The 25,532-nt window shown below is 44.4% G+C and overlaps 1 protein-coding gene and 1 pseudogene across 3 annotated transcripts; both read left to right on the top strand.

Moving 5' to 3' along the window:
- The first annotated feature begins 1,154 nt into the window (after positions 1 to 1,154).
- dot1l (DOT1-like histone H3K79 methyltransferase) lies at positions 1,155 to 23,363 on the top strand. Of its 2 annotated transcripts, XM_079157584.1 has the most exons (28): positions 1,155 to 1,531; positions 5,878 to 5,921; positions 6,021 to 6,095; positions 6,284 to 6,347; positions 6,717 to 6,945; positions 7,640 to 7,734; positions 8,044 to 8,106; positions 8,202 to 8,257; positions 8,604 to 8,683; positions 9,134 to 9,202; positions 9,300 to 9,406; positions 10,401 to 10,442; positions 10,543 to 10,638; positions 10,937 to 11,162; positions 11,285 to 11,398; positions 11,640 to 11,731; positions 11,869 to 11,970; positions 12,545 to 12,682; positions 12,875 to 13,000; positions 13,218 to 13,657; positions 13,771 to 13,861; positions 13,982 to 14,131; positions 14,904 to 14,946; positions 15,078 to 15,703; positions 15,829 to 16,034; positions 16,215 to 16,288; positions 16,376 to 17,086; positions 19,293 to 23,363. In XM_079157584.1, exons 1-28 carry the CDS (start codon positions 1,451 to 1,453, stop codon positions 19,301 to 19,303), a joined length of 4,251 nt encoding a protein of 1,416 aa, XP_079013710.1. In that variant the 5' UTR covers positions 1,155 to 1,450; the 3' UTR covers positions 19,304 to 23,363. The 2 variants fall into 2 exon arrangements, with proteins under 2 accessions (XP_079013710.1, XP_079013711.1); XM_079157585.1 differs by lacking the exons at positions 1,155 to 1,531; positions 5,878 to 5,921; positions 6,021 to 6,095 and having other exon boundaries at positions 6,286 to 6,347; positions 6,644 to 6,945.
- Positions 17,214 to 19,008, top strand: LOC306694799 (annotated as a pseudogene). The gene is made up of 2 exons: positions 17,214 to 17,235; positions 18,382 to 19,008. The product of its transcript is annotated as an uncharacterized misc_RNA (transcript).
- Positions 23,364 to 25,532: the final 2,169 nt, after the last annotated feature.

Here is a 25,532-nt window from a genome sequence, read left to right as displayed (position 1 = left end):
CAGTTTTACATTTCAGCCTCCAGGTTTTTCAGCAACACAGTGCAATGCTTTGCAATTTATTTCCGCTGTCAGCATTCACACACATTTTCTAAAGCCAATGCATTAATTTAAGAAGAAGTGCTTCTATCTGCGTTCAGTATTTATAAATCTGTGTTTCTCTAAAAGCAAGTTCAAGTTTTTTAGTATTTAAAGAATTTCATTAAAGTCCTAATTAATATCTGAAACTGGCGCAGTGGGAGTAAAAGTTACCTGATACATGGAGCTGTATGCAGCTTATATACAGATGTCTACCTTTCTCACAGCTGGCATCCTTAATCATCACATATAAGTGTAACTAACATCAATATGCATGTGCGTTTCATGTAGACCTGCTAGTTCTAGGACCCAGGTGTTGTGAGAGAGTGAGTGTGAGGCTTTTAGACAGAAACTGGTGATTCTGAACCAAATCAATGGGAGAGGGTCGTCCGGTGTCCGCAAGGTTGGCGGTTCGATCCTTGGTTACTCCATGTTCTGTGCTGCAGTATTCCTGAACAAGATACTAAACTTCCAACTGCTCCCCGGGCGCCTGTCATTGGCAGTCCACTTCTCCCTACATAGGGATGGGTCAAATGCAGAAAACTTTTGGATTTTTTTATTTATTTAATATTCTTTACTGTTTTATTACTTATTTGTAATACTTGTTTTGATTTACTACGCTGCTGTGATCCTGTAGCCTAAATGTCCCCACTGCAGGACTAATAAAGGAGTATTTTATTTTATCTTAATGTGTAGTTAAATTGTCAGTCTAAAGATGTGCGTGCAATTTTAAAGTGGAAGTCAGCACTAGGTGCAGCTTGTTTGAACAATCTCATCCCACAATTAGTTATAACAAGTTCATGCGGGTTCTTCTAAATCTAATATTGACTTAAGCGAAGTTAGTCTAAATATTTGCTTTCATTTGGAAAATAAGCCATTTCATCATGGCACTTATAAATATAAAGTTCTATTGTCCTTAATTTCTTCTGCATTGAGCTTGGAAACAGTCGTGACGTGAACTATGCTGTCACGCGCCGTGGCGACGGTGTGCTCGCTCGTGCTGCTGTGTGTCGCTGCCCCACGCGCTGGATACCACGGTCCCTCGGTGACGTCTGTGTACCCTCTGCTCCCAGTGGCCCCCTGCCATATTTATTCATGCCGGGGCAAGATGGCGGCGGTACAGACGATGTGTTATTGCCAGTGGACATAAACCACGCATTTTTATTCTAAAAACAAAACCTAGTCAGATTACGTTCGGGCACGTGACCGTATCGTGTGGGTGTTTACCGCGCGAGCGTCTCCGTCTTTTTTTATTTCACGCGTTTTCCACGTATTTCTTTCTTTAACAAAATGTTCACGTTGTAGCTCGCTCGCTAACCTGACCAGCTGGCTAACAGAGAGCAGCCACTAGCTAGCTACCACCGTGAAGCGGAGAATGGGAGAAAAGCTGGAGCTGAAGCTCAAATCTCCGGTCGGAGCAGAACCCGCTGGCTATCCGTGGCCGTTACCGGTATACGTAAGTGTTGAACCCTTAAAATTCACCCGTCACGGATGTATATTTTGTCTCTTGTTTTTTGTCTTTTGTTAGCTAACGTTAGCTCTCGTGCTAGCATTGGCTAGCTGAAGGAGCAATGGCACACGCTCGTCCGGGTGATCAGGTCATACTGGTCGGGACGGTGACAGACATCGTGACATTTAGCTTGTTTTTCACTAGCAAGTTATCCCCAAAAAGTATAACCACACAGACTACGGTTCATGTGATCAGAGTACCGACTAACGTAACTATGTAGTGTACAACCAAGCCATAACATTGACACCCAGTAATACGATGTTTTGAAATAGGAGCGACTTAAACTGACCACTCTTCACATCCTGCACGATGTCAGTCTCAGTCTAAACTTTAGCTTTTTCGGTTATAACCTGTCATGTTTTTACTGAAACACATGCGTTAGTAGGTCATACACGTGTGTCTCTGCTCAGATCTAATGTTGCCATTTGTTACAAAAAAAAATCGACGTTAACACTGGAGATTATCTCCAAGATGCGTTTGTGTGAACTCTGCCGCAGGCACGTGACATGTGTCGTATGGCATTCCTTGTGTATATGTGTGTTGTTTTTATTATCTAATAGCATTTCTATGATTGAGACCAACTGGTTGTGTTTGGTCGTTTGAGTTCTTCACGTGCATGTAGCCTGAGACTTGTTTTTCTCTTACATGTACTGTAGTTGTATTTCCACTTATCATACTGTCTGCACGTCAGTGACTGGTTGCAGTTGACTCATTGAAGACAAACGGAAGAGGAAGCTTTTGCAAGTTCTGTGGTCTTTTCAGAGGTGTATAGTTGACTTTAAGTTGTGTTTCTCCTGTATTGTAATTGTGGCAAGACGGTCGGTGCTGCATTTCTCAGAACGTGTGGGGTGGGTTTTTCTGTACTTCTCATCTCCGCCCACGCTGCACCTAGCCTGGCACTCTGGTTATTTCAGTTCCAGCTATCGGTTTGTTTGTGGTTAATCAAAAAATATGTAGTGAATGGGTTTCGAGTGCCTGAGTCAGAGTTACTTGCTGATGTAATCGGCCGCTCCTCTCTGCTTTGGCTGCCAGAGTGGACTCTCCCTTTTACACCAGGCCACAATCTGATAACACTTAACAGTTCCTCCCTACTGGATTCATTGCCTCACCCATTTCCTTAAGTTGTGGTGTGTACGGGTAAACACGAGAGCAAACATGCCAGGAATGTATACTGTGGACTATACTGTTGATATCTATTTATACTGGGACTAGCAGTTCAGCTTAGAAACAGCTGATAGTCCTGCATGTGGAGCTCTGCAATATGGAGCCTGTTCATGTGGTGGTGCACTCCTGTTTTCAAAGGGGAACGACTTCCTCTCTCCTCTCATGTCCATATGGTCAACTCTACAGGGAGGAGGATAGCAGATACTGCTTCTCTTCGGCAATGCTTTATTAATAGAATACAAAAACACATGCCAGTGCGTGTGTGTTTCCCCCAGTCACGTTTAAACCGCTTGCTGGCAACAACAGATTACCAATAGTAATGCAGCTGCATCTAGATTCATTCTTCACTCCCACAGAGCACTGCGATCGCTGATCTCACCCACAAAGCATGAAGACAGTGCTGTGTGTGTTGTGATACACACAACATGGCCGTTGTACATGCTGATGCAATATAAGGCGAGCTTTTACTCAAACCCCCCCCCCCCCCCCGAATGAAGCCCATAAAAATACTTTAATTCGCTCTGTGTTCCTCCCCGTCGCTCTCGCTCTCCCTCCCCATCTCACACTAAATCCCCACATCTGTGCATCTGTAAATGCTTCCATATGAAGAGCACTTCTGGTGGGGTGCAGCACTTTGTCCATCTGGTTCTGGGCGTGGGCGCTAACCGGGCCCACAAAGCATTTAAAAGACGTACCGCTGAACGTCTTTTGGTTTGGTTCTCACCTGTGAACACCTATTATTTACAAGGCTGCAATTACTTTCAATTACTTGTCGAGACATCTTATCTGGATAGCAGTATGCTGGTAGTCACCCGCTAGTGTACACACGTGTTTTTCACAACTCCTCTCTGTTTAAAAGACAGAAAGCCAGCACAGGTATCTAGTTTTAGTTTGAGATAATTGGTATTCCGTGGTGAGTGAGAGTAGTTCAAGGGTGTAAGCGGCACGCCTGCCTTAGTCATTTGTTCTCGTAGGCTTCTTAAGGTACACGTAGTGGAGCAGCGCGTAGCGTAAAACCCCGACACCCACCATGGGTCACACGGGTGTAAGGAGAGAGTGACTGAAGAGGTGGTGAGGAAAGGAGGAGTCATACATGCAGGAGAGAGAGAGAGAGAGAGAGAGAGAGAGAGAGGAGGGTCTCCTGCTCTTTTTTTTGTCTCCTTTCAGACGGTGTTTATTTTTAGCAGCAGCCCTTTGCTGGTGTTGCTGTGTGAGCAGGTGACCCCCCCTCCCCTCTCTTCACTCACAGAGTCTCTTTCATATCCTCACACACCGTGTACACCTTCCATTTTTAAGTGGAACACGGTGTGTTGAATCTGCCGAAGAAGATTTGTAGGTCGTGCTGCTTTATGAGCAACACAGCTAGCGGTTAGCTTGACAATGCAGCCGAAACGCTGTGCCTGACAGAAATAGCAGTAGATTTCCTGTGTTGCCATGCATATTTGAGTCCGTGCGCGTGCATGTTTGAGCTTTGGCGGATGTTTGTGTCATAGTGGCGGGCAGTATTGAGCGGGAAGCCGGGAGCTCCAGGCTGTGAGCTGTGGTTGCTGTGCCAGGCCTCAAACAGCTGACAAACACCAGGCTTTCCCACCTCTCTCTCCCTGCCCCCCCCCACCCCCTCACTTTCTAGCTCTTCTCACTTTCACTTTCTTTCCTTTTTACCCTCTGATTTTTCTCCTCCTCTCTCACGTTCCCCTCCTTTTCGTTCCCTCCACCAGAGGCTCTTCTTGGCAGTGCGCTGCAGCTGGAGACAGAAAGTGGGTCAGTGGGTCAGCTCAGGCAACAGGCTCAGGCTGGCTGCGCTCTGGCTGTAACTTGAGTCCTGTTACTCCCACAGAGCTGCTGAGCACACTCCAGCTAAGATGACTAACTTTTGACTCCCAGCATGGGGTCAATATCATTAAAATCTTTTCTTATTTTATGAAGCTTTGTTCTAGACTCAAGTGCCTTTGTTGAAGATTACCGCTCTCCCTCCCTCCCTCCTAACATAAACCAATATTTGTCTGTTTTAAGGGGAGATAGCTTGTCAACAGTATATGCCACATCAAAGTCAAGTACATCATCTGGAAGCTTGGAACATGACGATTAATTTGAGATGCTCAGTTTAGCTCGGCGCTGTGTGTCAAGGTCTGTAATAAACATTGTGTTCTGGTGGACACTTATTCAGATGTTGAAAGTGTATAAGGGCTAAGAACGTTATGATGGAAGTGTATATGATGCCATTATGTCTCATAAGTTGTTGCAGCACCACATTAGGACAACAAGATCTCCAGGAACACCGTAGATAAATCCAGGCTGGGATTTTTGTAACACAACCTTTTTGACATTTGGAGATTTCTGCAAGAATTGCGTTTTATCTACGACTGGATGGCGAGCTCCTCTGTTCCTCATTAACCCCCACACTGTGAGGATACATGGGAAAGCCTTACATCCTCTGACTGTCCGAGGTCTCTAGTCTGTGGTTCAGTGAGGCTGTGACTATCCTAGAGGTCTAAACAGGTCATTTTATTCTGTGAATACCGGTCTCACCACAATGAAATGTCTACTATGGGAACTAACATCATCACACAAACATTTCAGAGTGCATGTGTTGTAAACATTGAGTTCCTGAATAGTCTAAACAGTATTCAGTGACGTTTGTGCTCACTGTTGTCTGTGAGATGTTACTGCCACGAGAGGATGAATCAGTAGTAGTGTTCATTGCGGTGTGTTAACATGAAGCTGTAATTTAGTTATGTTAGTGACTTTCAGTGCGTGTGCCCGTGTTTTTAATAAATGTTTACTTTATATTCATATTATATGGAGTTTTCTATATTTTTAAGACTGTTTGGGGCTTTCTAAACTCAGTTGCCAGTTTAATTAGGTGCACCGAGCTTAAACCGATGCAGTAACAGTCCTGCAGTAACACATTCCTGCAGTAAACCCAACAGTTCTGCAGTAAACCCTACAGTTTTGCAGTAAACTAACAGTCCTGCAGTAAGGCTATAATGTTGGGTTTTTGTTGTAGTTTTTGAGAGGTGTTGATAAAACTTTATGGTCATTTTGGAAGCTGTAGTTTGTGGTGCTGTTGAATGTCATGGATCACATTGAGAGGTCTTTGACATTTTGTAACTTCTTTCTGTTTTCAGGATAAACACCATGACGCTGCTCATGAAATCATCGAGACCATTCGGTAAGTGACATCTACTCTGACTCTGAACTCCCACAAGTGACTGTAAGTGACGGGTGTGTGACCTAGTGACGACTTCGTGTGTGTATGTGCGTTCTCTAGGTGGGTGTGTGAGGAGATCCCAGACCTCAAACTGGCAATGGAAAACTACGTACTCATTGACTACGACACCAAGAGGTGAGCCGAGTGTCTACATCTGTTTGTATTTGTTTTCTAAGTTGTCTGAGGTTGGTTTTCTCTGGAATAAATAAATAAATATTCTTAAAGTGTCAGTCACAGTAAATATCTGCCATTAACACAGGTGAGGTTGGATTTCATCTTGTACTAAATGATTGTTTTCATTTTGTGTCTTGTTTTTCTCACAGCTTCGAGAGCATGCAGAGACTTTGTGACAAGTACAACAGGGCCATCGACAGCTTTCACCAGCTGGTGAGTGTGTGTGTGTGGAGGGTGTTTAGTGCTCTGTAGGTGAAGTGGAAACATTAATCACTAAACGTGAGCAACACTGTATCAGTGTCCTGTGAGTCTATCACAGTGTTCCTGAATCAATGCTACAATATATCTATCGTTAATGATAATGTAGTTATTGACCACGTTTCATAAGTGCTGTTGCTATACAGTCCACAGTTAACAGAAACTATTATGATTATTAATGGAATCATTCAGATATTATTATATATTAGACAACAACATAATTATTGTTGTTTTGTCCTTCTCTTTGAAAGGCAAGCACCACTGGATAAAATCTTCGCGCGTTGAGAGTTTTTGTGTGAATAAATATATAATCCAACTCTCTAGTGGAAAGGCACCACCCAGCCCATGAAGCTGAACAAGCGGCCTTCTAACGGGCTGCTGAGACACGTCCTACAGCAGGTGTACAACCACTCGGTGACCGACCCGGAGAAGCTGAACAACTATGAGCCCTTCTCCCCCGAGGTGTACGGAGAGACCTCTTTCGACCTCGTTGCTCAGATCATCGACGAGATGGAAATGATGGAAGACGACACCTTCGTTGACCTCGGCAGTGGTTAGTCCGCTGCTGTTTTGGGGACATAGTAGTGAATCCCCAGACCTTTTATAATATGTTTGGTAGTTTACTTATCATGTAGTGGGAACAGTTTTTTTTTCTTTTATTCTTAAAGAACAGTGAAGTTGTTTAGAGTTGTAGGAGTCGGTCAGGATGTCAGTGTGGGTGAAAGAGTAAATAATTTTCAACATTGTTATTCAAAGGTTACTTTGTTTTTTTTAACCTGAACCCGACTTTCTGATGTTTTTGTGTCTTAAGTGACACATTTTTAGAATTGGTTGCGTATTTAGCGAGAACGCTGCCAATAAACGAGCTGCAGTGTCGCTTGGGACAACTTCTTGCCGCCAATGTACCTCCACTAAAAGTCCTACAGAGAACTATACAGAGAAGTTAATAGTTTTTATGTACCGTTTGATCCGTTTGTTATTGACAGCATGTCATGGCTGAATATTAAGCTGATTTCCGAGCAAGAGACACAAAAACAAACCGACCGGATCAAGTGATGTGATTACATGGCAGCCCGTTTAGTGGCTGGCGTCTGCAGCGTTCTCAGTCACATAGACACAAAATAGGGCCCAGGTTGAAAAATACCCACGTTTCCCTTAAAGTCATAAACAAGGTGGCTCTACGGCCTGCCCTTAATGTCTTTATCTGTGCGGTGTAAGACTCGATCCTCTTGTTTTCTCATTTGCAGGAGTGGGGCAGGTAGTGCTGCAGGTTGCAGCAGCAACCAACTGTAGACACTACTACGGTGTAGAGAAAGCAGACATTCCAGCTACCTATGCAGAGGTAACCACATAAATATCTCGCAGGACCGGAGAGCAGAGAAAAGCGAGACCACAGCGCTGTGTCCAATAAACACAAATCTCAGCTTCCTCGGTCATTGTAGCGGAATGACGCAGAGTTATCGCAGTGCAAATCACCGCTGGCAGATAAACCGAGAAGTCTGAAGTTTTTCCGCTGTGTGGCGTCTTTGTGTCCGATCAATCGTCAAAGTGGATTTCTCCGGTTCACATTTCATCGTCTCATCATTACCCTGTTGCAACACACCACAGCAGCATTTTGTTTGGATATTAATCTTCACATTCTCTCTCTCAGAGCATGGATAAAGAGTTTAAAAAGTGGATGAAATGGTACGGAAAGAAACATGGGGAGTACACAGTAAGTTATTATGATGCAAACTTTAAAAAAAAACAAAATATTGTTATGCAGAGCCGCGGTATTCCTCCCCCTTTACTCTGCTTTGTGTCTTTCAGCTGGAGAGAGGTGACTTTCTGTCTGAAGAATGGAAGGAAAGGATCGCCAACACAAGGTGTTATACCAAGCCGGATCACCGTATCTCTCTGAAAGAAGCAATTTCCATTCCACTTTCCACCAATGAGACCATTTATTAGCTGACTTTATACAGTGAGGCACTAGGAAGATAGAAACCCATGTAAAGAAAGGTTCAGACCTGTAATAAAAGCTATGTTATGAAATGTATTTACTTACAGATGACTAGGTATCCAGATAATAAATCACATGCAGGGCTCCTATGTGAAAGGTTTACAGCATAGCTAGCATTAATAAATGTGCCTGCAGAACTTTGCCAAAATGAATATGTTATATTTACTTCCAACTGTAGATCTAAAATACTTCTCTCTCCGTCTGTCTTGCAGTATTATTTTTGTGAATAACTTTGCCTTTGGTCCAGAGGTAGATCACCAGCTGAAGGAGCGCTTTGCTAACATGAAGGAAGGTTGGTATTTGTCCGCTAACCTCAAAATAGTTTCTGTGACAATGAGATCGAAATATGTGATTCTCATTCCGTTAGGCGTTTAATCTCCACAGTGAGCTATGTGTTCATTTTAAATGTCACTGAATGAGTTGTATGGCGGAGCAGATGGTTGATGAGCCACAACAAATTTGAAACATTTAAAAGGCCTCAGGAGGCATCTGATCAAAGGATGACAAATAGGGCTTTTAGTAGCAGATGCCAACAGCCGTTTTTATGACAACGCTTGCTTAGTTTAGAATATATCATGGATTATATGGATTACTGGCTCTAATTTGGGGAAGTGATTGTATTTCATCTTATGTTTGCCATAAGAACTGCTGTATGTGTCCACTACAGCCTCTAGAATGTATCTGAAGAAAAAAGTGTTTCTTGATTTTGTTTTATTAGTTGTTCTTTTTTTTATTTCCACAGGTGGAAAAATTGTATCTTCCAAACCTTTTGCACCTTTAAATTTTAGAATAAATAGTCGAAACTTGAGTGGTAAGTACCACAACTAGTGCAAAAGCACATTTAAACTGTCTCATGCTTCCTTTGACGTGCATCTGACATGCTGTGTTTTTCCCTCTCTGTCCTGCAGATATTGGCACAATAATGCGTGTGGTGGAGCTTTCTCCACTCAGGGGCTCCGTGTCCTGGACTGGAAAGCCAGTTTCCTACTACCTGCATACCATAGACCGCACCATAGTAAGCACTGCAGATGTTTGAGGAGTGCAGAGACTATAATGTGTATTAGACGAGACCGTGACAATCTAATAATAAACACTAAATGACTGCTGAAGCAGTACAAAACACATTACACATGAGAGACAAAGAGTAACCTAAACTCCAGAGATCGACCGCCTTAATAACACTGGTATTGTCTTAATGAGTAGTCAGTCCCAGAAGTAAGCAATCTGAGGATAGAACACAGAGGGTAAGACAGGTGCATGAGATAACACTGATGTGTGCGTCACTCTGGTAACTGGTTAAAGCAATCCCTTGTTATCAGTGGGAACCCCAGTGAGAGAGCTGGCAGGCTGCCTAAAAAGTGTTACGTGCTATAAGTGTGGCTGCTCTTGATATGTATACATTTCTTTTCCATTATTGTACCCAACAGTGGCTGGTTTAACTTGAATGGCTCCACAGTAGATGGCGTACATGTCCCAATGTATTTTTTTGGATTGTTTAATGTAGAGGATGGGTTTTTGGTGGTTAAGCAAATGTAGGTGAGTAAAGATAAATCAACCTCAAAGAAGTGGCCAAGTGTCCAAAGGGCGACTGGTCCAAAGCTTCTCTACAACCAGCAGCCAGCTGACCTCATGCGTGTAGGTTTTGTGTCTGCATCAAAGCACATTACTTGTCTGCATTATAATATCATAATCCAAAAACTCTGCAGGAAAACATATATAACGAATCAGTGTACAACTGATTATGGTTTCAAAACGCATCACAGGCTGTAAATATTAAACATAGTCTTGTTCATTGTTTGCTTTAAAAAGAGTAAAGCGTGTCTGTTTAGATGTAATGAGACATAACAGTACAGACTGTGCAGGATTTAGAAAATCATCACAATGTTTTATTTCTGAATTCATTTTACAGCCAATGTTGATGTAAACACCATGGTTATTTCAACTTAGGTAGAATGTTGGCACTTTAAAATAATAATGAAAATAACATATTTACTTTATTCCTCTTTCAGCTTGAAAACTATTTTGCTACTCTCAAAAATCCTAAACTCAGGGTAAGTGATTTTCTTCTTCCTCGGTGTGTTGACACGAGTCACTGAACTCGCTGTGTTTTTTTTCTGTGTCAAACGATTAAACTGCTCCTTCTTACATCAGGAGGAGCAAGAGGTAGCTCGGCGACGTCAGCAGAAGGATACGAAGGATAGTAAAAGCAATAGCACCACGCCGACCAAACCTAAAGAACAACACAAGGTAAGATATGAACAGATTTAAGCTTTTATGTTGAGTTTCATTTCAATGCGTGAGAGTTGGCCGCCCCAGCACAACATATTTTCTGTACCGAGTTACACGCACCGGTGCATTTAAAGCTCTGAGTTGCGTCTACTTGTTTTTTCCGACCCCTGAAGTGCATTACCTTTTTCTAGAATGTGTGCCATTTTGTCCCTGAAATGTTTCTTTCTTAACATGAATCAACTTAACACAGCAGGGCGAGCTGTCTGTGCTCTTTGTATGACATGCGTGTGCGTTTGTCCGTGTGTGTGTGTTACAGCAGGACTCCTGCGGTGAGGACGAGCGTCCTAGCTTAGTGACGGTGGTCAAGTCCTCTGCCAAACCCCGAAGAGCCCGACTCCTGCCCAAACCTCGCAAGTTGAACAACAACAAGAAGCGCGGTCGACCCAAGAAAGCCGCCCCGGCTGTCGAGAAGAAAAACAAGAAGAATCAGAGCGCGTTGGATCTGCTGCATGCCAAGACCCTTTCTGCAGCCCCCCCTCAGGGTCAGAGGCCACACACACACACACACACCTCATGTTACAGAAATGACTGACGCCCTCTTTACATCTACACTGTATGGCCTGGAAATCTCAGTTTAACGTGAATATTCTTCTTGTGTGTACAGATGCATACCGACCGCCTCCGAGCCCCTTCTACCAGCTACCTCCTAAGGTCCAGCACTATCCCTCCAGTCAGCTGCTTCTGAGCCCGACTCCTCCTGCTCTGCAGCAACTGCTCGGTGAGTCGATGAAGACTGGGATTTATTTTGTATCTGTCATGTTAAAAGTAGTCGTACGTATTATACCAGACGTTTTTGATCCGTATGAAAAGTTAATGCAACAGTGAGAGGAGCAGAATTTACAAATGAGAGGTCAGAAGGAGAGACTCAAAGCCTGGTCAGATGTAGTAGAAGCCATTTCCCCCCCGAACAACCTAACTAATGCATGTATATCCTGTGTCTCCCTGACCCTCTTTTACAGATAACATCAAAGTTCAATACCTCCAGTTTATGACCCACATGAAGACTCCTCAGTACCGATCCAACCTGCAGCAGCTTTTAGAACAGGAGAAGGTAATAAGTAGTGCCTTTGCAGACATTATTGATTTGCTACTGCGGCAATTTCCCTGCCAACAAAAACGCAACCTCTTAATGCGTTTGCAATTTTGCCCAAACTCTTACCTGTGGTCTTCTTTCCTTTCTGTCTCTAGCAAAAACACAGTGATCTGTCGGGGCAGGCGGAGCAGCTGCACTCTGTTTGTCAGTCTCACAAAGACAAGATCAAAGGTCTCTTTCAGACCAAACTCGACGAGGTGGGAACTGCTTCTTCATTTCTCTCCATTACACAGCTGCACGGACACAGGAACATTGTTATATTGGTTTCCATCCTTATCTTTGACTCTCATCCATCCTTAGAAAGTTATTTTATTTTGAGATAATTTATAAGATTAAGGATACACATTCATCCAAAGCACAGCATGTGTATTGATATTAGTGCTTAAATACGGCTATTTGATGGACAACCTGAACAGCTTATATCCCATTTCCAGGTGAACATGGTTTAAACAGTCAGCTGGAATGTGAAAGATGGAGAACATACGTTTCATTTCAGTGTTCTTTTGTGATTTGCATTAACTTAACCCAAAGCTTCTCTGGTTGAAACTTTGAAAATACTGCGGTTTGTATTACATTATTCCTGTCATACTGTGACCGTTTGGCACGAATACATGTTAAAACCCGACTGTGTTCACTTCTATGTCACTGCTACAGGGTGAGAACTTCGACTAATGGAAGTCAGGTTTTTCACTGATGTTAAATTCTTGTTTAGGCGTTATGTATTTGTAGCTGATGCATAGCTCTGTGTGTGTGTCTGTGTGTGGTGATCAGCTGGGAGTGAAAGCCTTGACTGTGGAGGACCTGCTGCAGGCCCAGAAGGAGATATCGGCCCACAATCGTCAGCTGAAAGAGCAGACCAAGCAGCTTGAGAGAGACATGGCCTTGCTGAGAGACCACAGCCTGCTGCTGGTGAGACCTCCCGGGCTTTCTGCTATGTTGTTGTAACCTCCAACCTGTTACTACAGCATCGTCCCCAGCGGTTCACACCTATCACCATTCCTGCCGCTCTCCCAAGTCCCAGTTCAGCTGTAGTCAAGCCAATGTAGAATTATATTTCATTGAATAACAGCAAGTGTGTTTGTTTGTTTGTGTGTTTTCCAGCTGAAGTCTCGATGTGAGGAGCTAAGGCTCGATTGGGGCTCTTTGTGTCTGGAGAGTTTGTTGAAGGAGAAGCAGGCGCTGCGCAGACAAATCTCAGAGAAACAGAGACACTGTTTGGAGCTGCAGGTACACAGTCCGCCTCCTCATTTTACTGGATTCAATACCAGATGCTTGTATCTCTCTGTCTTCCACCTCTTGTATACTCCTCGGTACTTGCTGGGTATAATGTTACTTTCTGGATGAGTTGATGAATTGCTGTCACAAACATTTTCCTAGACATGTCAGCGATGTTTCCGATGCCTGTTTTTTTAGCGTAATGGCTCCCCCTGGTGTGTGTTTGTAGATCAGCATTGTGGAGCTGGAGAAAAGTCAAAGGCAGCAGGAGCTGCTTCAGCTCAAATCCTACAGCCCCCGTGACGGCTCCCCGTACAGAAAGAGCTTGGAGTCCCGCTCTTCCACCGACATGGACTCCTCCAAGCTTGGCCTGTCCTCGGCCCCGGCCCTCAACGGTGTCAGCCCGGATCTGTCCATCAATGGCACCAGCTCGCCCTGTTTTGACCGGGCCAACACCAAGGGGGAGCTTCTTTCTCGCTACCTGCCCATCTCTCCCGACCACGAGATCGTGCCCGCCATCCCCGATGCACGGCAGAGGCAGCAAACTTCCTCCTACGCTCTTCCTGATTACACACGCTTCTCCCCCGCCAAGATTGCCTTGCGGAGGCACCTGAACCAGGACCCAACTGCCTCCGCTCACTTGAGAGGTCCGGGGATGACCACATACAGGTTGGTTGACACTAAAACCTTTTTATTTTCAAGCTCTCCCACGTTGCTCCCCGAGGCAACGGACGGCTAACTAGCTGAAGCTACATTTGACAGTTTCTGTTTGTTTTTTCAAGGGAATTTGGAGGCGTTAACTCCCCGCTTGGAGCCAAACTGAACTGCCCTTCTCCTAATGCATCCGATGTCCAGAATAAAGGTTTCGAGAGGGTAAACGTTTGTCTATCTCGCTGTCTGTGTACTTGCACTATTGATATGTGTGCAAGTTTTCTACCTTCCTTGCAGCTCTCTCACTGATAACAGTCATTGTCCATTTGTTCTCTCATATAGGCCGGTAAGGAGAGGAGCCCATCTGTTCAGGGTGACAACAGCATTACAAGCCTTCCAATAAGTATTCCCCTGAGTACGGTCCACCCCAGCAAACTACCCGTCAGCATCCCTCTGGCGAGCGTGGTGCTGCCCAGCCGTGTTGAGAGACTGGTGAGTACCTTCAGTGCAGGGCTGTAGGTAACCGTCATAAAGTACTTCTACATTAGTGCTGATGTAATAAATGGAAAGTTCACTTGGGAAGAATTATATTGACGAAGTGTTGACAGTAAGATGAAGAGGTTAGAAATATGTTGGATCAAACTCTAGTCCGTTCACCTCCGTAATCACAGATTTAAGTTTATAATATGTTTTTAGATTGTTTCTTTGGATTTCACATTGTGATGAAGTGTCTGCATCAAGATTATATTAGTTTTAAATTCCAATTAGTTCAATATGTTTTACTTTAGTTTTAGATGGTTTTCAGTGTGGGTTTGATAGTTTTAGTTTACTTTTCAGTTACTCAGTTATATTGAGTAACTGACAGTAGTTTTAGTTTTTTGGGAGGGGGCGGGTATAATGTCTCAGAAATATGCTACATGTACATATAAAATACTGTGTAGGAATGACCGTAGTGTGAAACTATTGCAGCATTGCGCCATCTACTGGAATGTCAATGCTTTCAGTTTCTGTGGTTCAATGTTGCAAGAGTTGGCAGAAATTCATGCGGTTTCCTTTATTCAGTTTAATATATTATTGTTCTAAAACTGAAATTATTTTTTTATTTTTAACCAGACAATATCACTTTTATTTGGTTTCAGTTTATGACAAATTGTTCACTGCTTATAATAATAATAATAATAATAATAATAATAATAATATAATAATAATAATAATAATAATAATAATAATAATAATAATAACTGGTCTGCATTCATAATTTCAGAGAAGTACTCCGAGTCCTGTGTCTCAGGCAGGTCAGACCAATGGTAAGGATTGCTTTTGGTCACATATTGTATTCACTATTATTATAAAACAAGATATGATCAGTGCCTTCTTTATTTATGTGTTATACTCTTCCTGTCCATCTCAATCCATTACCTTCTTGGTCTCTGTTTAGGATATTCATCCAGCTCAGGGTTGATGAATGGAGGTCCCCATCCTGAGGACCATAATGGTGCTTCTTCATCCCCTCCACCGCACCCCAACACTCCTCTGACGGGACCAATGGGCAGAGGAGGTCCCACCCAGAGCCCTCCACTCAGCACTGGAGGGGTGCTTCAGTACGCAGATGGACCCCCGAGGATCCTTCCAGAGGACGGGCAGGACCGCCACGGTGGCGAGTCCGACACGGAGCCCCAGGACAGCGAACTGCGGAGGAGGATCTTCTTCTCTTCCTCCTCCTCTTCCTCCTCGTCTTCCTCCTCGTCAGGCAGCGGGGGCAGCAGCGCGGCCGGAGGATCACGCCTCCACCATCACGCCGGCAACAAGCAGGGATACCACAGTAACCATGGAAACCACCACCACCACCACCACCATCAGCATCAGTCCCCCGGCACGCAGCACACTCACACCCCCCCCACGCACACGACGTCATCGCACTCCTCTCACGGCCTCGGCTCGCAAGAGGGACGCAAGCGGGGGAGACGGAAACGCAGCTCCACCGCCGCGGTCGTAGCCAGCGGATCCCCAAAGAGGAGGTCCAACAACCCGTCCTCTGGGTCGCCACTCAACATCAACTCCATGGTGAGTCACCGAGGGCATGAAGAGATCCTCTGATTGAAGGACGACCCCGCTCTCCACTTAGCCCCACTGTCGCCCTGTGATTTCGCTCATTGTCATTTGCCCGTCCTTTCTTTTTCTCCCAACAGGTGAACAACATCAACCAGCCTCTGGAGATCTCTGCCATCTCCTCCCCAGAACAATCGAGCCGCAGCCCCATCGGGCCGGACCTGGACCAGCCTCCCATCTTGAAGAGAGAGCGACCGCTGGAGCTCAACGGCTCGGGCCGGTACTCCTCTGCCCCCAGCTCTGACGACGAGGACTCAGGATACCCTGCCGACAGCTCCAGTTCACGGTAACGTAGTCATTATTATGTTAATACTAGAAGATAAGAGTAACAACGACGTACATGCTGAGCTGCCTACTTACTTTTGATCTGAAGCTAGTGATGGAAGTATGACCTTTTGACTGCCTCAGCTCTGTTGCAGATATTATTGGGCTCCATCTCATTTTGTTTTGAATGTTCTTTCTCTAGAATTGAAAGAAAAATTGCCACTATATCCTTAGAGAGCAGAGATGGACCTGGTAGACATGGGGATGGTGAAAGAGGTAAGAAAAGAAAATGTCACTTTTATTAAAAACTTAATTTTGTACTTCTACTTGACGCCAACCCGTCTTTCTTCTTTCCTCCACTAGTCAGGAAGTCTGGTAGCAGCAGTGGTAACAGCACAGGCAGTGACGGCTCCTCTTCATCCTCCTTGTCCTCAAACAGCAAGTGGAAATCCACCTTTTCGCCCATTTCCGACCCCAAGCAACCCAACTCTGACCTGAGACAGGGGGGCTCTCCATTCGGCATGGGGGGGTCGTGCCGGGGGACCGACTCAGATTCTGATCACAAACAACAGCATCAGCAGGCGAGGAAAGGAAGTGACGGAGAGTCGTCCAGCTACATGAACCCCAACCCCTTCCTCAGTCAGGATGCAGGGCCCCGGGTCGGGGGCGGCGGTGGCGGCGGCGGCGGCGGTGGTGGCGGCGGCGCCCAGGGAGGCAGCGGTTCAGACCAACGCCAGGCCCTCCAGAAACAGAAGGCCCCTCGCGACTGGGAAATGAAGACGAGCAGCAGCCTGGCCAGTCAGAACCTCTTCATCTCTGCTGCTGCCAGCAGTGGTGGGGGCATTCTGAGCGGGAAGGTGGGGGGCAGTCCTGTAGCAGTTTCCTCAACCACAGGGTCCTCTGTGGGGCAGTACCTGGGGTCGCAGTTCCCACTCGGAGGGGCCTCAGTCTTGCAGTCCTTGTTCGGGGCCCAGACCGGCGGATCCACGGTGAGTGGGACCCCGAGGCTCGTCAACGGACACTCCGCCCTGGGAAGCTTCTCCAGTGCCGGGCTGGCAGGGGGAGCGGCTGGAGGTGAGCATCATTGTGACAAACTGATCATGTAGAGTTTTACCTCGGGATCGTTGAGCTGTCAGTGTCCCAGGTCATGGTTTTAGTCTGGGGGGTCCTCTTTACAAAGAATAGTGTGAGTCCTGAGGGAATGGGTCTGCTAATAGAAACAGGTAAGTGGAGGTCCAGTGCTGCTGTGTCTATGTCTGCCTCACTCACTGACTGACTGGTGGAGCTGCACAATTATGGCCAAAATGATAATCACGATTTTAATTTTATTGCACATTCACATTTAAATAAACAAAGCACTGCTTTCACTTTCATGTTATGCTACATTCCTGCTAATATTTAAATATTTGCCTCAAAATACGACGGGTTCGTATTCACAGATCATTTCCTAGAAGCAAAATCAAACTGTACCAAATATCTTGACCCAAAATGAATCAGCAGAGCACTGCTTTCCCTTAATGTTGTGCAAGGATACATTCCTGCTAATTAAGGAATCTTTACATCTAAATAAGACTGAAGATAAAGTTCTTCATGAAATGCATTTTTATACAACAGAGAGCAGACGGGTGAATTACAGTATATTACTCTGGACTGAAGCCCACGTGTCGGCTCTCCACAGAAGGAAGCCAACGCTCCTCGATCTCCTCCTGGTGGCTGTACGTCAGTCTAGCAAGCACTCGATTTGACTCGCAGTGCAGTTCTGAGTCGATCAATTGGGAGAAGCCAAAAAGTTGTGTTCGCTGCGGATATTTGATTAATTGTGCCGCTCCACTGACTGACTGTGCCGCCCCGCTTTGACATGGACGTGCTGTTTGAGTGCTGCGGTTGGAAACACCCTTGGAAAATGTTTTTTTTAAATTAACAAAAATGTTGAAAATGGAGAAATCTGAACCAATAGAAACTGATTGACCATGAATTACTGACGTGTTTGACATGAGCTATTACATTACTATCTTGTCATTTTCTGTGGGTGTATCTGTCAGAGTCATTTCACTTGTAAGCAAAAAAAAATCCACCCAGAAATCATTTTATCTATAATAAGAACGGTTTTGTGCAATCCTAAATTGGCCAACCGGTTTGTTTTAGTGACGGTCACGGTGGACTGACTCTGTTTGCTTTCTATGTGCTTGTCTAAGACTCGCTTGGCGCTCTGCACAACCTGGCTCAGTCCCTGCTTCTTTCTTTGTCCCCCCCCCCCCCCCCCCCCCCCCTCCCTCTCGCTCTCTGCCACTGCTCTCTCTCTCTCTCCCCCCCCTCTCTGTCTCTACTCTCTCTCCCCCATCCCTCCATTTCTGCTGTATGATTTGCAGGTATATTTCACCACGTGGTTCCCACAGTGTCCTCCCATCAGTTTGGGGTGGCACTGCCCACGTCTGGAGGCCTCGGCTCTCTGCTCAGTCTCTCCTCTTCCTCCTCCCAAACCCAGCAGCACAGCACCCCCCAGCCAGCTTCCACGCGCCTGTCCTCACCGCTCCCCGTCTCCCTGTCCCAGGCCCAGCACAGCCGCACCCAGTCAGTCCTGCACAGCCCCTCTCCGCCCACACTCACCCTGCCCCCCCCCTCCGCCCCTGCACAGCAGCGCCTCCTCGGCACCCACGCACTCTGACGCCCCGCCGTCCTCTCGATCAGACTCCCTCCACTCCTCCCGCCTGTCCCACTCCTCTCTCCACCACCAGAGAGCTCAGTCATCCCTCTCTCTCTCCATCTCCTCCTCCTCTGCTTCTGTCTCTGCTGCTACCGCTTCCCTCTCCTCCTCCTCCTCTCTGTCGACCTCCTCCTCGTCTCGTCCATACGCGGTGCACTACTCCCCTCGGCTGCCCCCTCCACCACAGGCCAGCAGCTCGGGTGGTGGTGGTGGTGGTGGGAGCATGTGGAGGACTCAGGGCATGCATGGCACCTACACGACCTCCCAGCTCCCTGGCCACCGACCTAGATAGGGTTTGGGGGGTGAGGGGAAGGGGGGAGGATGGAGAGGGGGAAGGGCAATCAGAAGGTGGAAAGAGGGCGAGAATGAGAGAGAGACTAGTAGGGAGTGAGAGAGACAGGATACCTGTGTGATACCTGTGCTCCAAACAAGCTGTTGTTGTGATTGAACAAGGTAAGTCAATTCTTGGGTTTTAGATTTTAAAGTGTTGAAAAGTGTGCTGGGGGATAATTATGAAAGTGACCCAATTCAAACCCCATAGAGACACTCATCATCATCTTTCTTTTGACGTTTCAGGTAATTGTTGAAAACTACCTCAAAAATGATATAAACTATGCAAATGTCCCGGTGTGGACTAAGGCACTCTCCTCACTCACTGGTGCTTCAAAACGTCTGCACTACCCAACCGCCTCCAAGACCGGCTTCTGTACTGGGATCTCTGAGAGACACACACACACACACACACACACACACACTAACGACCACTATAGTCGCCTTGAGCAGAATTCATAGGTACTGGTCATGTTTATGTGTCGGGTGTTTAAAATGATGGTTTAAAGGTTTTACAATAAGGAAATCAGTACTTGCTGCTGCTCAGCACGGAGTGAACGGATGTCTGCTTTAAATTCAAGGTGCTCAATAGTTATGATGATGTCTTTCTTTTGTCTTAGTCACTATCAAAACAATCTGTTTGAATGATTTAATGTAACATTTGAAAGCAGATTGAAGCACATAGTCCGTCTTTTTGATCTGAATCTCGTCACGTTTCTCTTCACGCTTTTGCACACAGACCAGTTCTTTGAACTCTGCTCGGATGTCGTGCAGTTTGTTCTCTCTGCAAGCGGTGCTCTCGTGTCTGTTTTGCTTTCTTTTGGTGAAATTCAATATTTGTTGCAACACATTACGAGTCTGAAACAAGATGAGGAACTCTGGGTCTAACTTCACACTGGATAGTAAGATACAGTTACTCGTGCGGCCGGAGATGTGCACGGCTGGTTTGTTGACACACTTTAAGCACTGCTTAAGTTGATGATTTACAATATTTTCATGTTTAACTAAATTAAAAATATGTGGGTTACTTAATTTTAAGTGGTAAAATGAAATATGAATATGCTGTTCTGGCCCCTTTTTGGCACACAAATCTCATATTTCCTTTCTTTGCTACTAACTTGAGCAAAAACAACTCTTCAGGTGTGGTTCAGTGTTTCTCTGCTCATATCAAATATTGAACATTAAGTTTCTTAGTTTACTCAAAAAAAGATATGTTTTGTGTTTTCAGGCATAATTACATTTTAATTCTCTAAATGAATGAACTTAACGATGTGGACGTCTGTTTAAAGGCTGAACACAACGCTATGACGACGGCCTTATTTGGAAAATATGGTGAATTAGCAACAACAGCTGCAGATGATGCTGAGCCGAGCACGTTTTTTCATTTTAAAACAAACATGAACTTCATTAATGAGATGGTGCTATGTCGACCTTATCGGCCACTTTCTGTATTTATTTACACGTTCGTCCTCAGTCAATCTGGTAAATCACACTACTATGTGGGAACGTAGCGAAATACTCTTAAAGCAGGAACTTTGAACTCTTCTTCAGCTAAACTTATTCCTATTTATCTCTGCTGTCGAATGTTAAGGACATAAAACATGGACACACGTGTGTGTGGAGTCACACGCACACACATGCAAATCCTCACACTGAGAAAACATCGAACCACAACAAGCTACTGGACTCTTCACACCTATTTGTTTGCTTTTTTTTTTTTTAATTGTGTAATTTTTATTTTGTAAACAATGTTTGTACTGTGAATGTGATTCATTCTCCGAACTGTATAGTTGTGTATAATTTAGATTATTATATTTATGCTGTCTGTCTCTCCATCTGCCTCGGTATTTTTGTTTTTCTCTTTCTTTCTTTAATCCTGAAATGTGTTGACATTGTAGAACGCAATAGTGTGTGTGTGTGTGTGTGTGTGTGTACTTGACTCACAGTCTGAAAACAATGGTGCTAAATTAGGACTTTTACCTGATCTTATTTATTCTCGAGTGAAAACATCAATAACAAATGGAACACTTGGTGCTGTACACGGGACGTTTGTAAAGCCGCTTTCTGGTATTTAATATTGCGATCACCTGGTTCTTTGAATGCCGAGTGTACAACTGTAGACGCCACCGTTTGGATGAAATCTGCTCTGCAGCAGCTTGGTCTGAGTAAACATTGATGAGGAACTCTGTTCATGTTTCTCAGTTTCAAACACTCGTCGTCCCGCTTTGATCTCAGAAGCGAGCTGCTTATCTTTTAGTGAACAAGACACACTGTTTTTGTACATAAGTTTTTGTTTTTCCTTGTATGTCTCCACCATAAACAGAAAGGTATATAAAATAAGTATCTATATACAGTCTATATATATAAATATAAATATATCTATATATATATATGAAAGAATAGAGGTGTTTTGGCGCTGGCATTGTGACCTTAAACTCGGCCTGTTAAACAGGAGGCTTGAAGCCAAGGAGAGGGAAGCTTTGCCAACACAGGACCTTAACAGATGGCTCCGAACAGCCGCACGTGACTCCTTGTGATAGAACTAGAACCTCCAAGTCTGTGTGCGTCGAACACATACAAACAACGGTGCTGTGGCTCGAACACAACGAGACTAGTAGAACTGTCATCACTTTTATCAGATGCTTCCACATCTTTTGTTTCTATTTTCTTTTTTTATCAAACAAGATTCTGCAGGAAAAAAAAAAAATGGTGCTTCTGTTTCCAATCAATGGACGTTCAGATCTTACAAACTAAATCTTCACTGGTGCATAAATACAAACCGCTCCGCGTCAAACCTCTTCTACAGACAGGCTGTCCTCAGACGTCCTGCTGACCAGGTCCTACCGTACTGTGTCATCGCAAAGACGTGCTGGTGTAAATCTCCTGTGTGGTTTTTCCTCTGATGGTGGTAAAACACTTAGTGTGTGTGTGCTCCCCCCCCCCCCCCCTTACCGGTGCATATCTAAGGGAAGATTAGACTAATAATTCAAAGCTTTATTGTAAACTCCTGTCCTGTGCACTCACACACGTGTTTCTCACCTGCGAGGAAGTGATTCTAGGACATGGTTAGAGACTGTAGTTTGTTACCAGCACTGAGAGGTCTTTTGTAATTATTGTTGATGCTGTTTTGATTTTTCTTATTCTTGGTGTTTGATACAATTGCAGTTACATGTTATGCTTTTCAATGGTGTCTTCAGATTCCTGTCCGTTTTTCTAATACTACTAGTCAGACAGACAGCACGGTGCTCTCCTTCACTTAAAACAAGGAAATTGCAGCTATTGATAAATACTACTCTTCTTCTGTTGTGCTGCGGGGTTTTATGGTTTTGGTGACGTGCAACACGAGCTTGCCCGGCGGCTTTCTGACGGTCCAGTTTAACCAACGGAAATGTCTCTAGTCTGGAGGCGCGGCGCGGTGTATGTGCAAGTGAGAATCGTCGTTGGGAGTGTCAGAAATGATCCTTACAGATTTCAACCTACTAGCTATATTTACACATCTACAAAGGGATGAGGTGCTGTTATTCAAGCCCTTTGGTATTTGAGCATGATTTGAATTAATGCTTCTATGCACTTCTCTATATTCTCCTTCCTGGTGCATTATTGATCATCTGCGAGAGCTTTGCAGTCGAGGCCGTTTACTCCGAATCCTGCCAAAGGTCTTAACTCAGGAACTTACCAGATGGCTTGAAACGAATTAAACCATTTTTCTTAAACTACTGCATGTCACAGACTTATTCGCCATCATGTGGCAAAGATCAAGTCCCTTTGTAATCCAACTCAGGACCAGGACAACCCCTGAGTAAGTGTATTTCGAGGTGAAATTCAAAAGTCAGGGTCTCCTCAGATTGATTCTCAGCTGTCACATACATCCAGCGCCTCCAGTGAGATCCAGCTTTATGAAGCTTTACGAGTCTGTCTGACCTCCGGAAGCTGTGAAATGGCGACGACTTTCAGCATCTTCCTCATCTCGCACATGCCTCGGTCTAGGTTTGCGTCACCAAGGAGCTGGTTCACTGTGCTTTTGTTGGGATTCTCCCCTTTTGTTTTTAAGGCGGGGGGGGGGGGGGGGGGGGGGGGGGTTAAACACACAGGACACATGTGACCTACAGTATGTGTTCAGTGATCTCTGATCGGTGAAGCCAGGGCAGGTTTGAGGTGCAATAATGGCAAACGTACTTTCCAAAAGGCCCTGGGGTTTTTCATGACTTGTTACTGTTCGGTGTTGGTGCTTTTATCCTAAGATGTTATAATGAAACAAATGGAATTCCTGTCTTTTCCCCCCCTTCCTGCATTTTATGATTATTAATAAAAAAATGTTTCATATAATATTTGAATTTTCTTGTGTGTTGTGTGGCGTTTATGTCTGATCCATTTATTGCCTCTCATAGAAGATTTGCACATGATAGTTTGTACTGCAAATTAGTTTTATTGTGAAATATATATAAGCAAAAATACAGCACATCTCTGGTTATGATCGTCATAATAAACTTTAATCTGTATATTCAAAACCGCTTAATATTTCCACCGTACATATGTTTTAACTATATCAAATTGGATTGAACTGAACTTTTCAGACGTTTGTTTTTAATGAGTACTGCTGCATTTTTGCTTCTCCACAAATAGCCGGACCTCCGTGTAACTGAACTTGTGCGGTGAAGGTTTTCACTTGGACTCGTACATTAAAATATCCACAATAGTTTTCAATCAAAAGACTTTGATGGGGCCCGACATTTTGGCCCACAGTATGTTGGATGAAACCTCCAATAAAAAGTGTTAAGAGTTGCATCAGATTATGTATGTTTTATTTAATTGAAACGCTCCTCAGTGCGAGCCCCGACTCCCACAGTTTAGACTTCTAACCTCACATTGCTGTCCGGAGGATGTCGAACCTGCCAAGAAATGTTCCACAAGTACTGTGTTAACAACACGAATGGGCAACAGTTCTTGTCATTCCTCACTGAAGTTGTGTGATGTACAAGAATGAGCCTTGGCTTTATCTCTTGGAAAACACGGCTACTAAACAGCACCGAGACCTTGACCGTCTGCAAAACAAGACCGCAGCTGTGAGGGTAGGGATGGGAGTGACGGCTCTTTTGAAGGGAATCAGATGTCTGCGTTCCTCTCTCTGGGAGCAGGACTTTGTTCTCCGGTCCTCCCCTGAGAGAAAAATACATTGTACACATTCATTAGGATAATGTGTGCCTGGAGGATATTGTTTCATTCGGCTCTGTCGTCACGTTCACAAATGCTGGTATGATCCCACCAGGGTGAGGGAGTTCTGTTAGAGGACTACAAAGCTGCAGGAATGACGTGTTTTTGTTGGCCGACCCGGAAGTTGGCATCGAACTCTTTGCCTCCCATTAAAAAAGCCAAAAGGATTTTTCCATTGGATTTTGGATTATTAGAGAAGATAAACTCAGTGGCAAACATACTAAGCGTTTTGTCCAAACAAGATTACAAATGAACTCCACTTTTATGATTTTTAAAGCGTGATTCGGCAGAAGTAAAAAGCTAACGTTGGGCTATAAACAAGGTCGCGTGAGCGCGAGTTTACTCAACGAGGCCGTGAAGGTGGACCAGTCAGAGGGATGACTTTCTCATGTAGCTACTTGTTAGCAACTGCCTTTTTTAGACACACTAACGCTTAAACATTCACAAGAGGGGCATTTACTGACGTATTTTATATCGTAGAACAAAACGTTAAGATTTCTGAAGTTAAGTTAAGTGTTTACCACAGAATTTGGTTTTGGAAAATACGGATATTTGCTTTCTTTCCATTGATACCACTTATGTCTGTTAAGCTTAGCCAAACTAACAGGTTAGAAACAGCTAGCTTGGCTCTGTTCAACAGTATAAAAATAATCAACCTACCAGCACCTCTAAAGCTCACTAATTAACATGTTATTTAGTGTTTTAGTTTGTTTAATACGAAATACTGAATTGTAAGAATGTTGTTGTTTTGCACGGGGTTGGTCATGAGCCGCACTGTTTCTTGACAGAAAGTCACTGCTTCTGGCCAAGAAATAGTCCGGCTTATAACTTTATGTAAAACCAAAACTTGTTGTGGTTGCAGTCGCCACTGCAGATTCTGTGCGGATTTGATAAATAATAACGTGTTGATTGTGCTGCATTCACATGGAATCAGGCAGACGTCCAGTCCAAGTCGTCCAAAGTTAAAACATTTTAACTTTTTGCTGTCCACGACAGAATTTATAATAAGCATAGTGAGCTTTAGATGTGCTGGTAGATCAATGTTCCAGTCTTTATGCTAAGCTAAGCTAACTGTCAAATAAAGTACTTCATAATCTTCTCATAACTGGCAACAAAGTGGTCCTTAAACTAGATGCTTTCTAATATACACTCTTGTATAGTTTTAGTTTTGCATTAATTGCAGTTCAAGTACAATATATCATATTTAATTTTTTACTCTTCTTATACACAGTCTGTGTTTTTTTTTACTTAGGAGCATTGCTCTGCTCAGTCGCT

The sequence above is a fragment of the Pholis gunnellus genome (assembly GCF_910591455.1).
Source record: "Pholis gunnellus genome assembly, chromosome: 4".
Classification (NCBI taxonomy): Eukaryota; Metazoa; Chordata; class Actinopteri; order Perciformes; family Pholidae; genus Pholis; species Pholis gunnellus.
Note: the sequence above shows the minus strand (reverse complement) of the source record. Positions and strands in the feature narration are given on the sequence as shown.

What these genes read in the sequence shown, in the direction of transcription:
- dot1l (XM_079157584.1), top strand. Translation starts at nt 1,451, where the DNA reads ATGGGAGAAAAGCTGGAGCTGAAGCTCAAATCTCCGGTCGGAGCAGAA. An exon ending in TCGACAGCTTTCACCAGCTG is followed by an intron (nt 6,348 to 6,716) that starts GTGAGTGTGTGT and finishes CCAACTCTCTAG; the next exon opens with TGGAAAGGCACCACCCAGCC. An exon ending in ACATGGGGATGGTGAAAGAG is followed by an intron (nt 16,289 to 16,375) that starts GTAAGAAAAGAA and finishes TTCCTCCACTAG; the next exon opens with TCAGGAAGTCTGGTAGCAGC.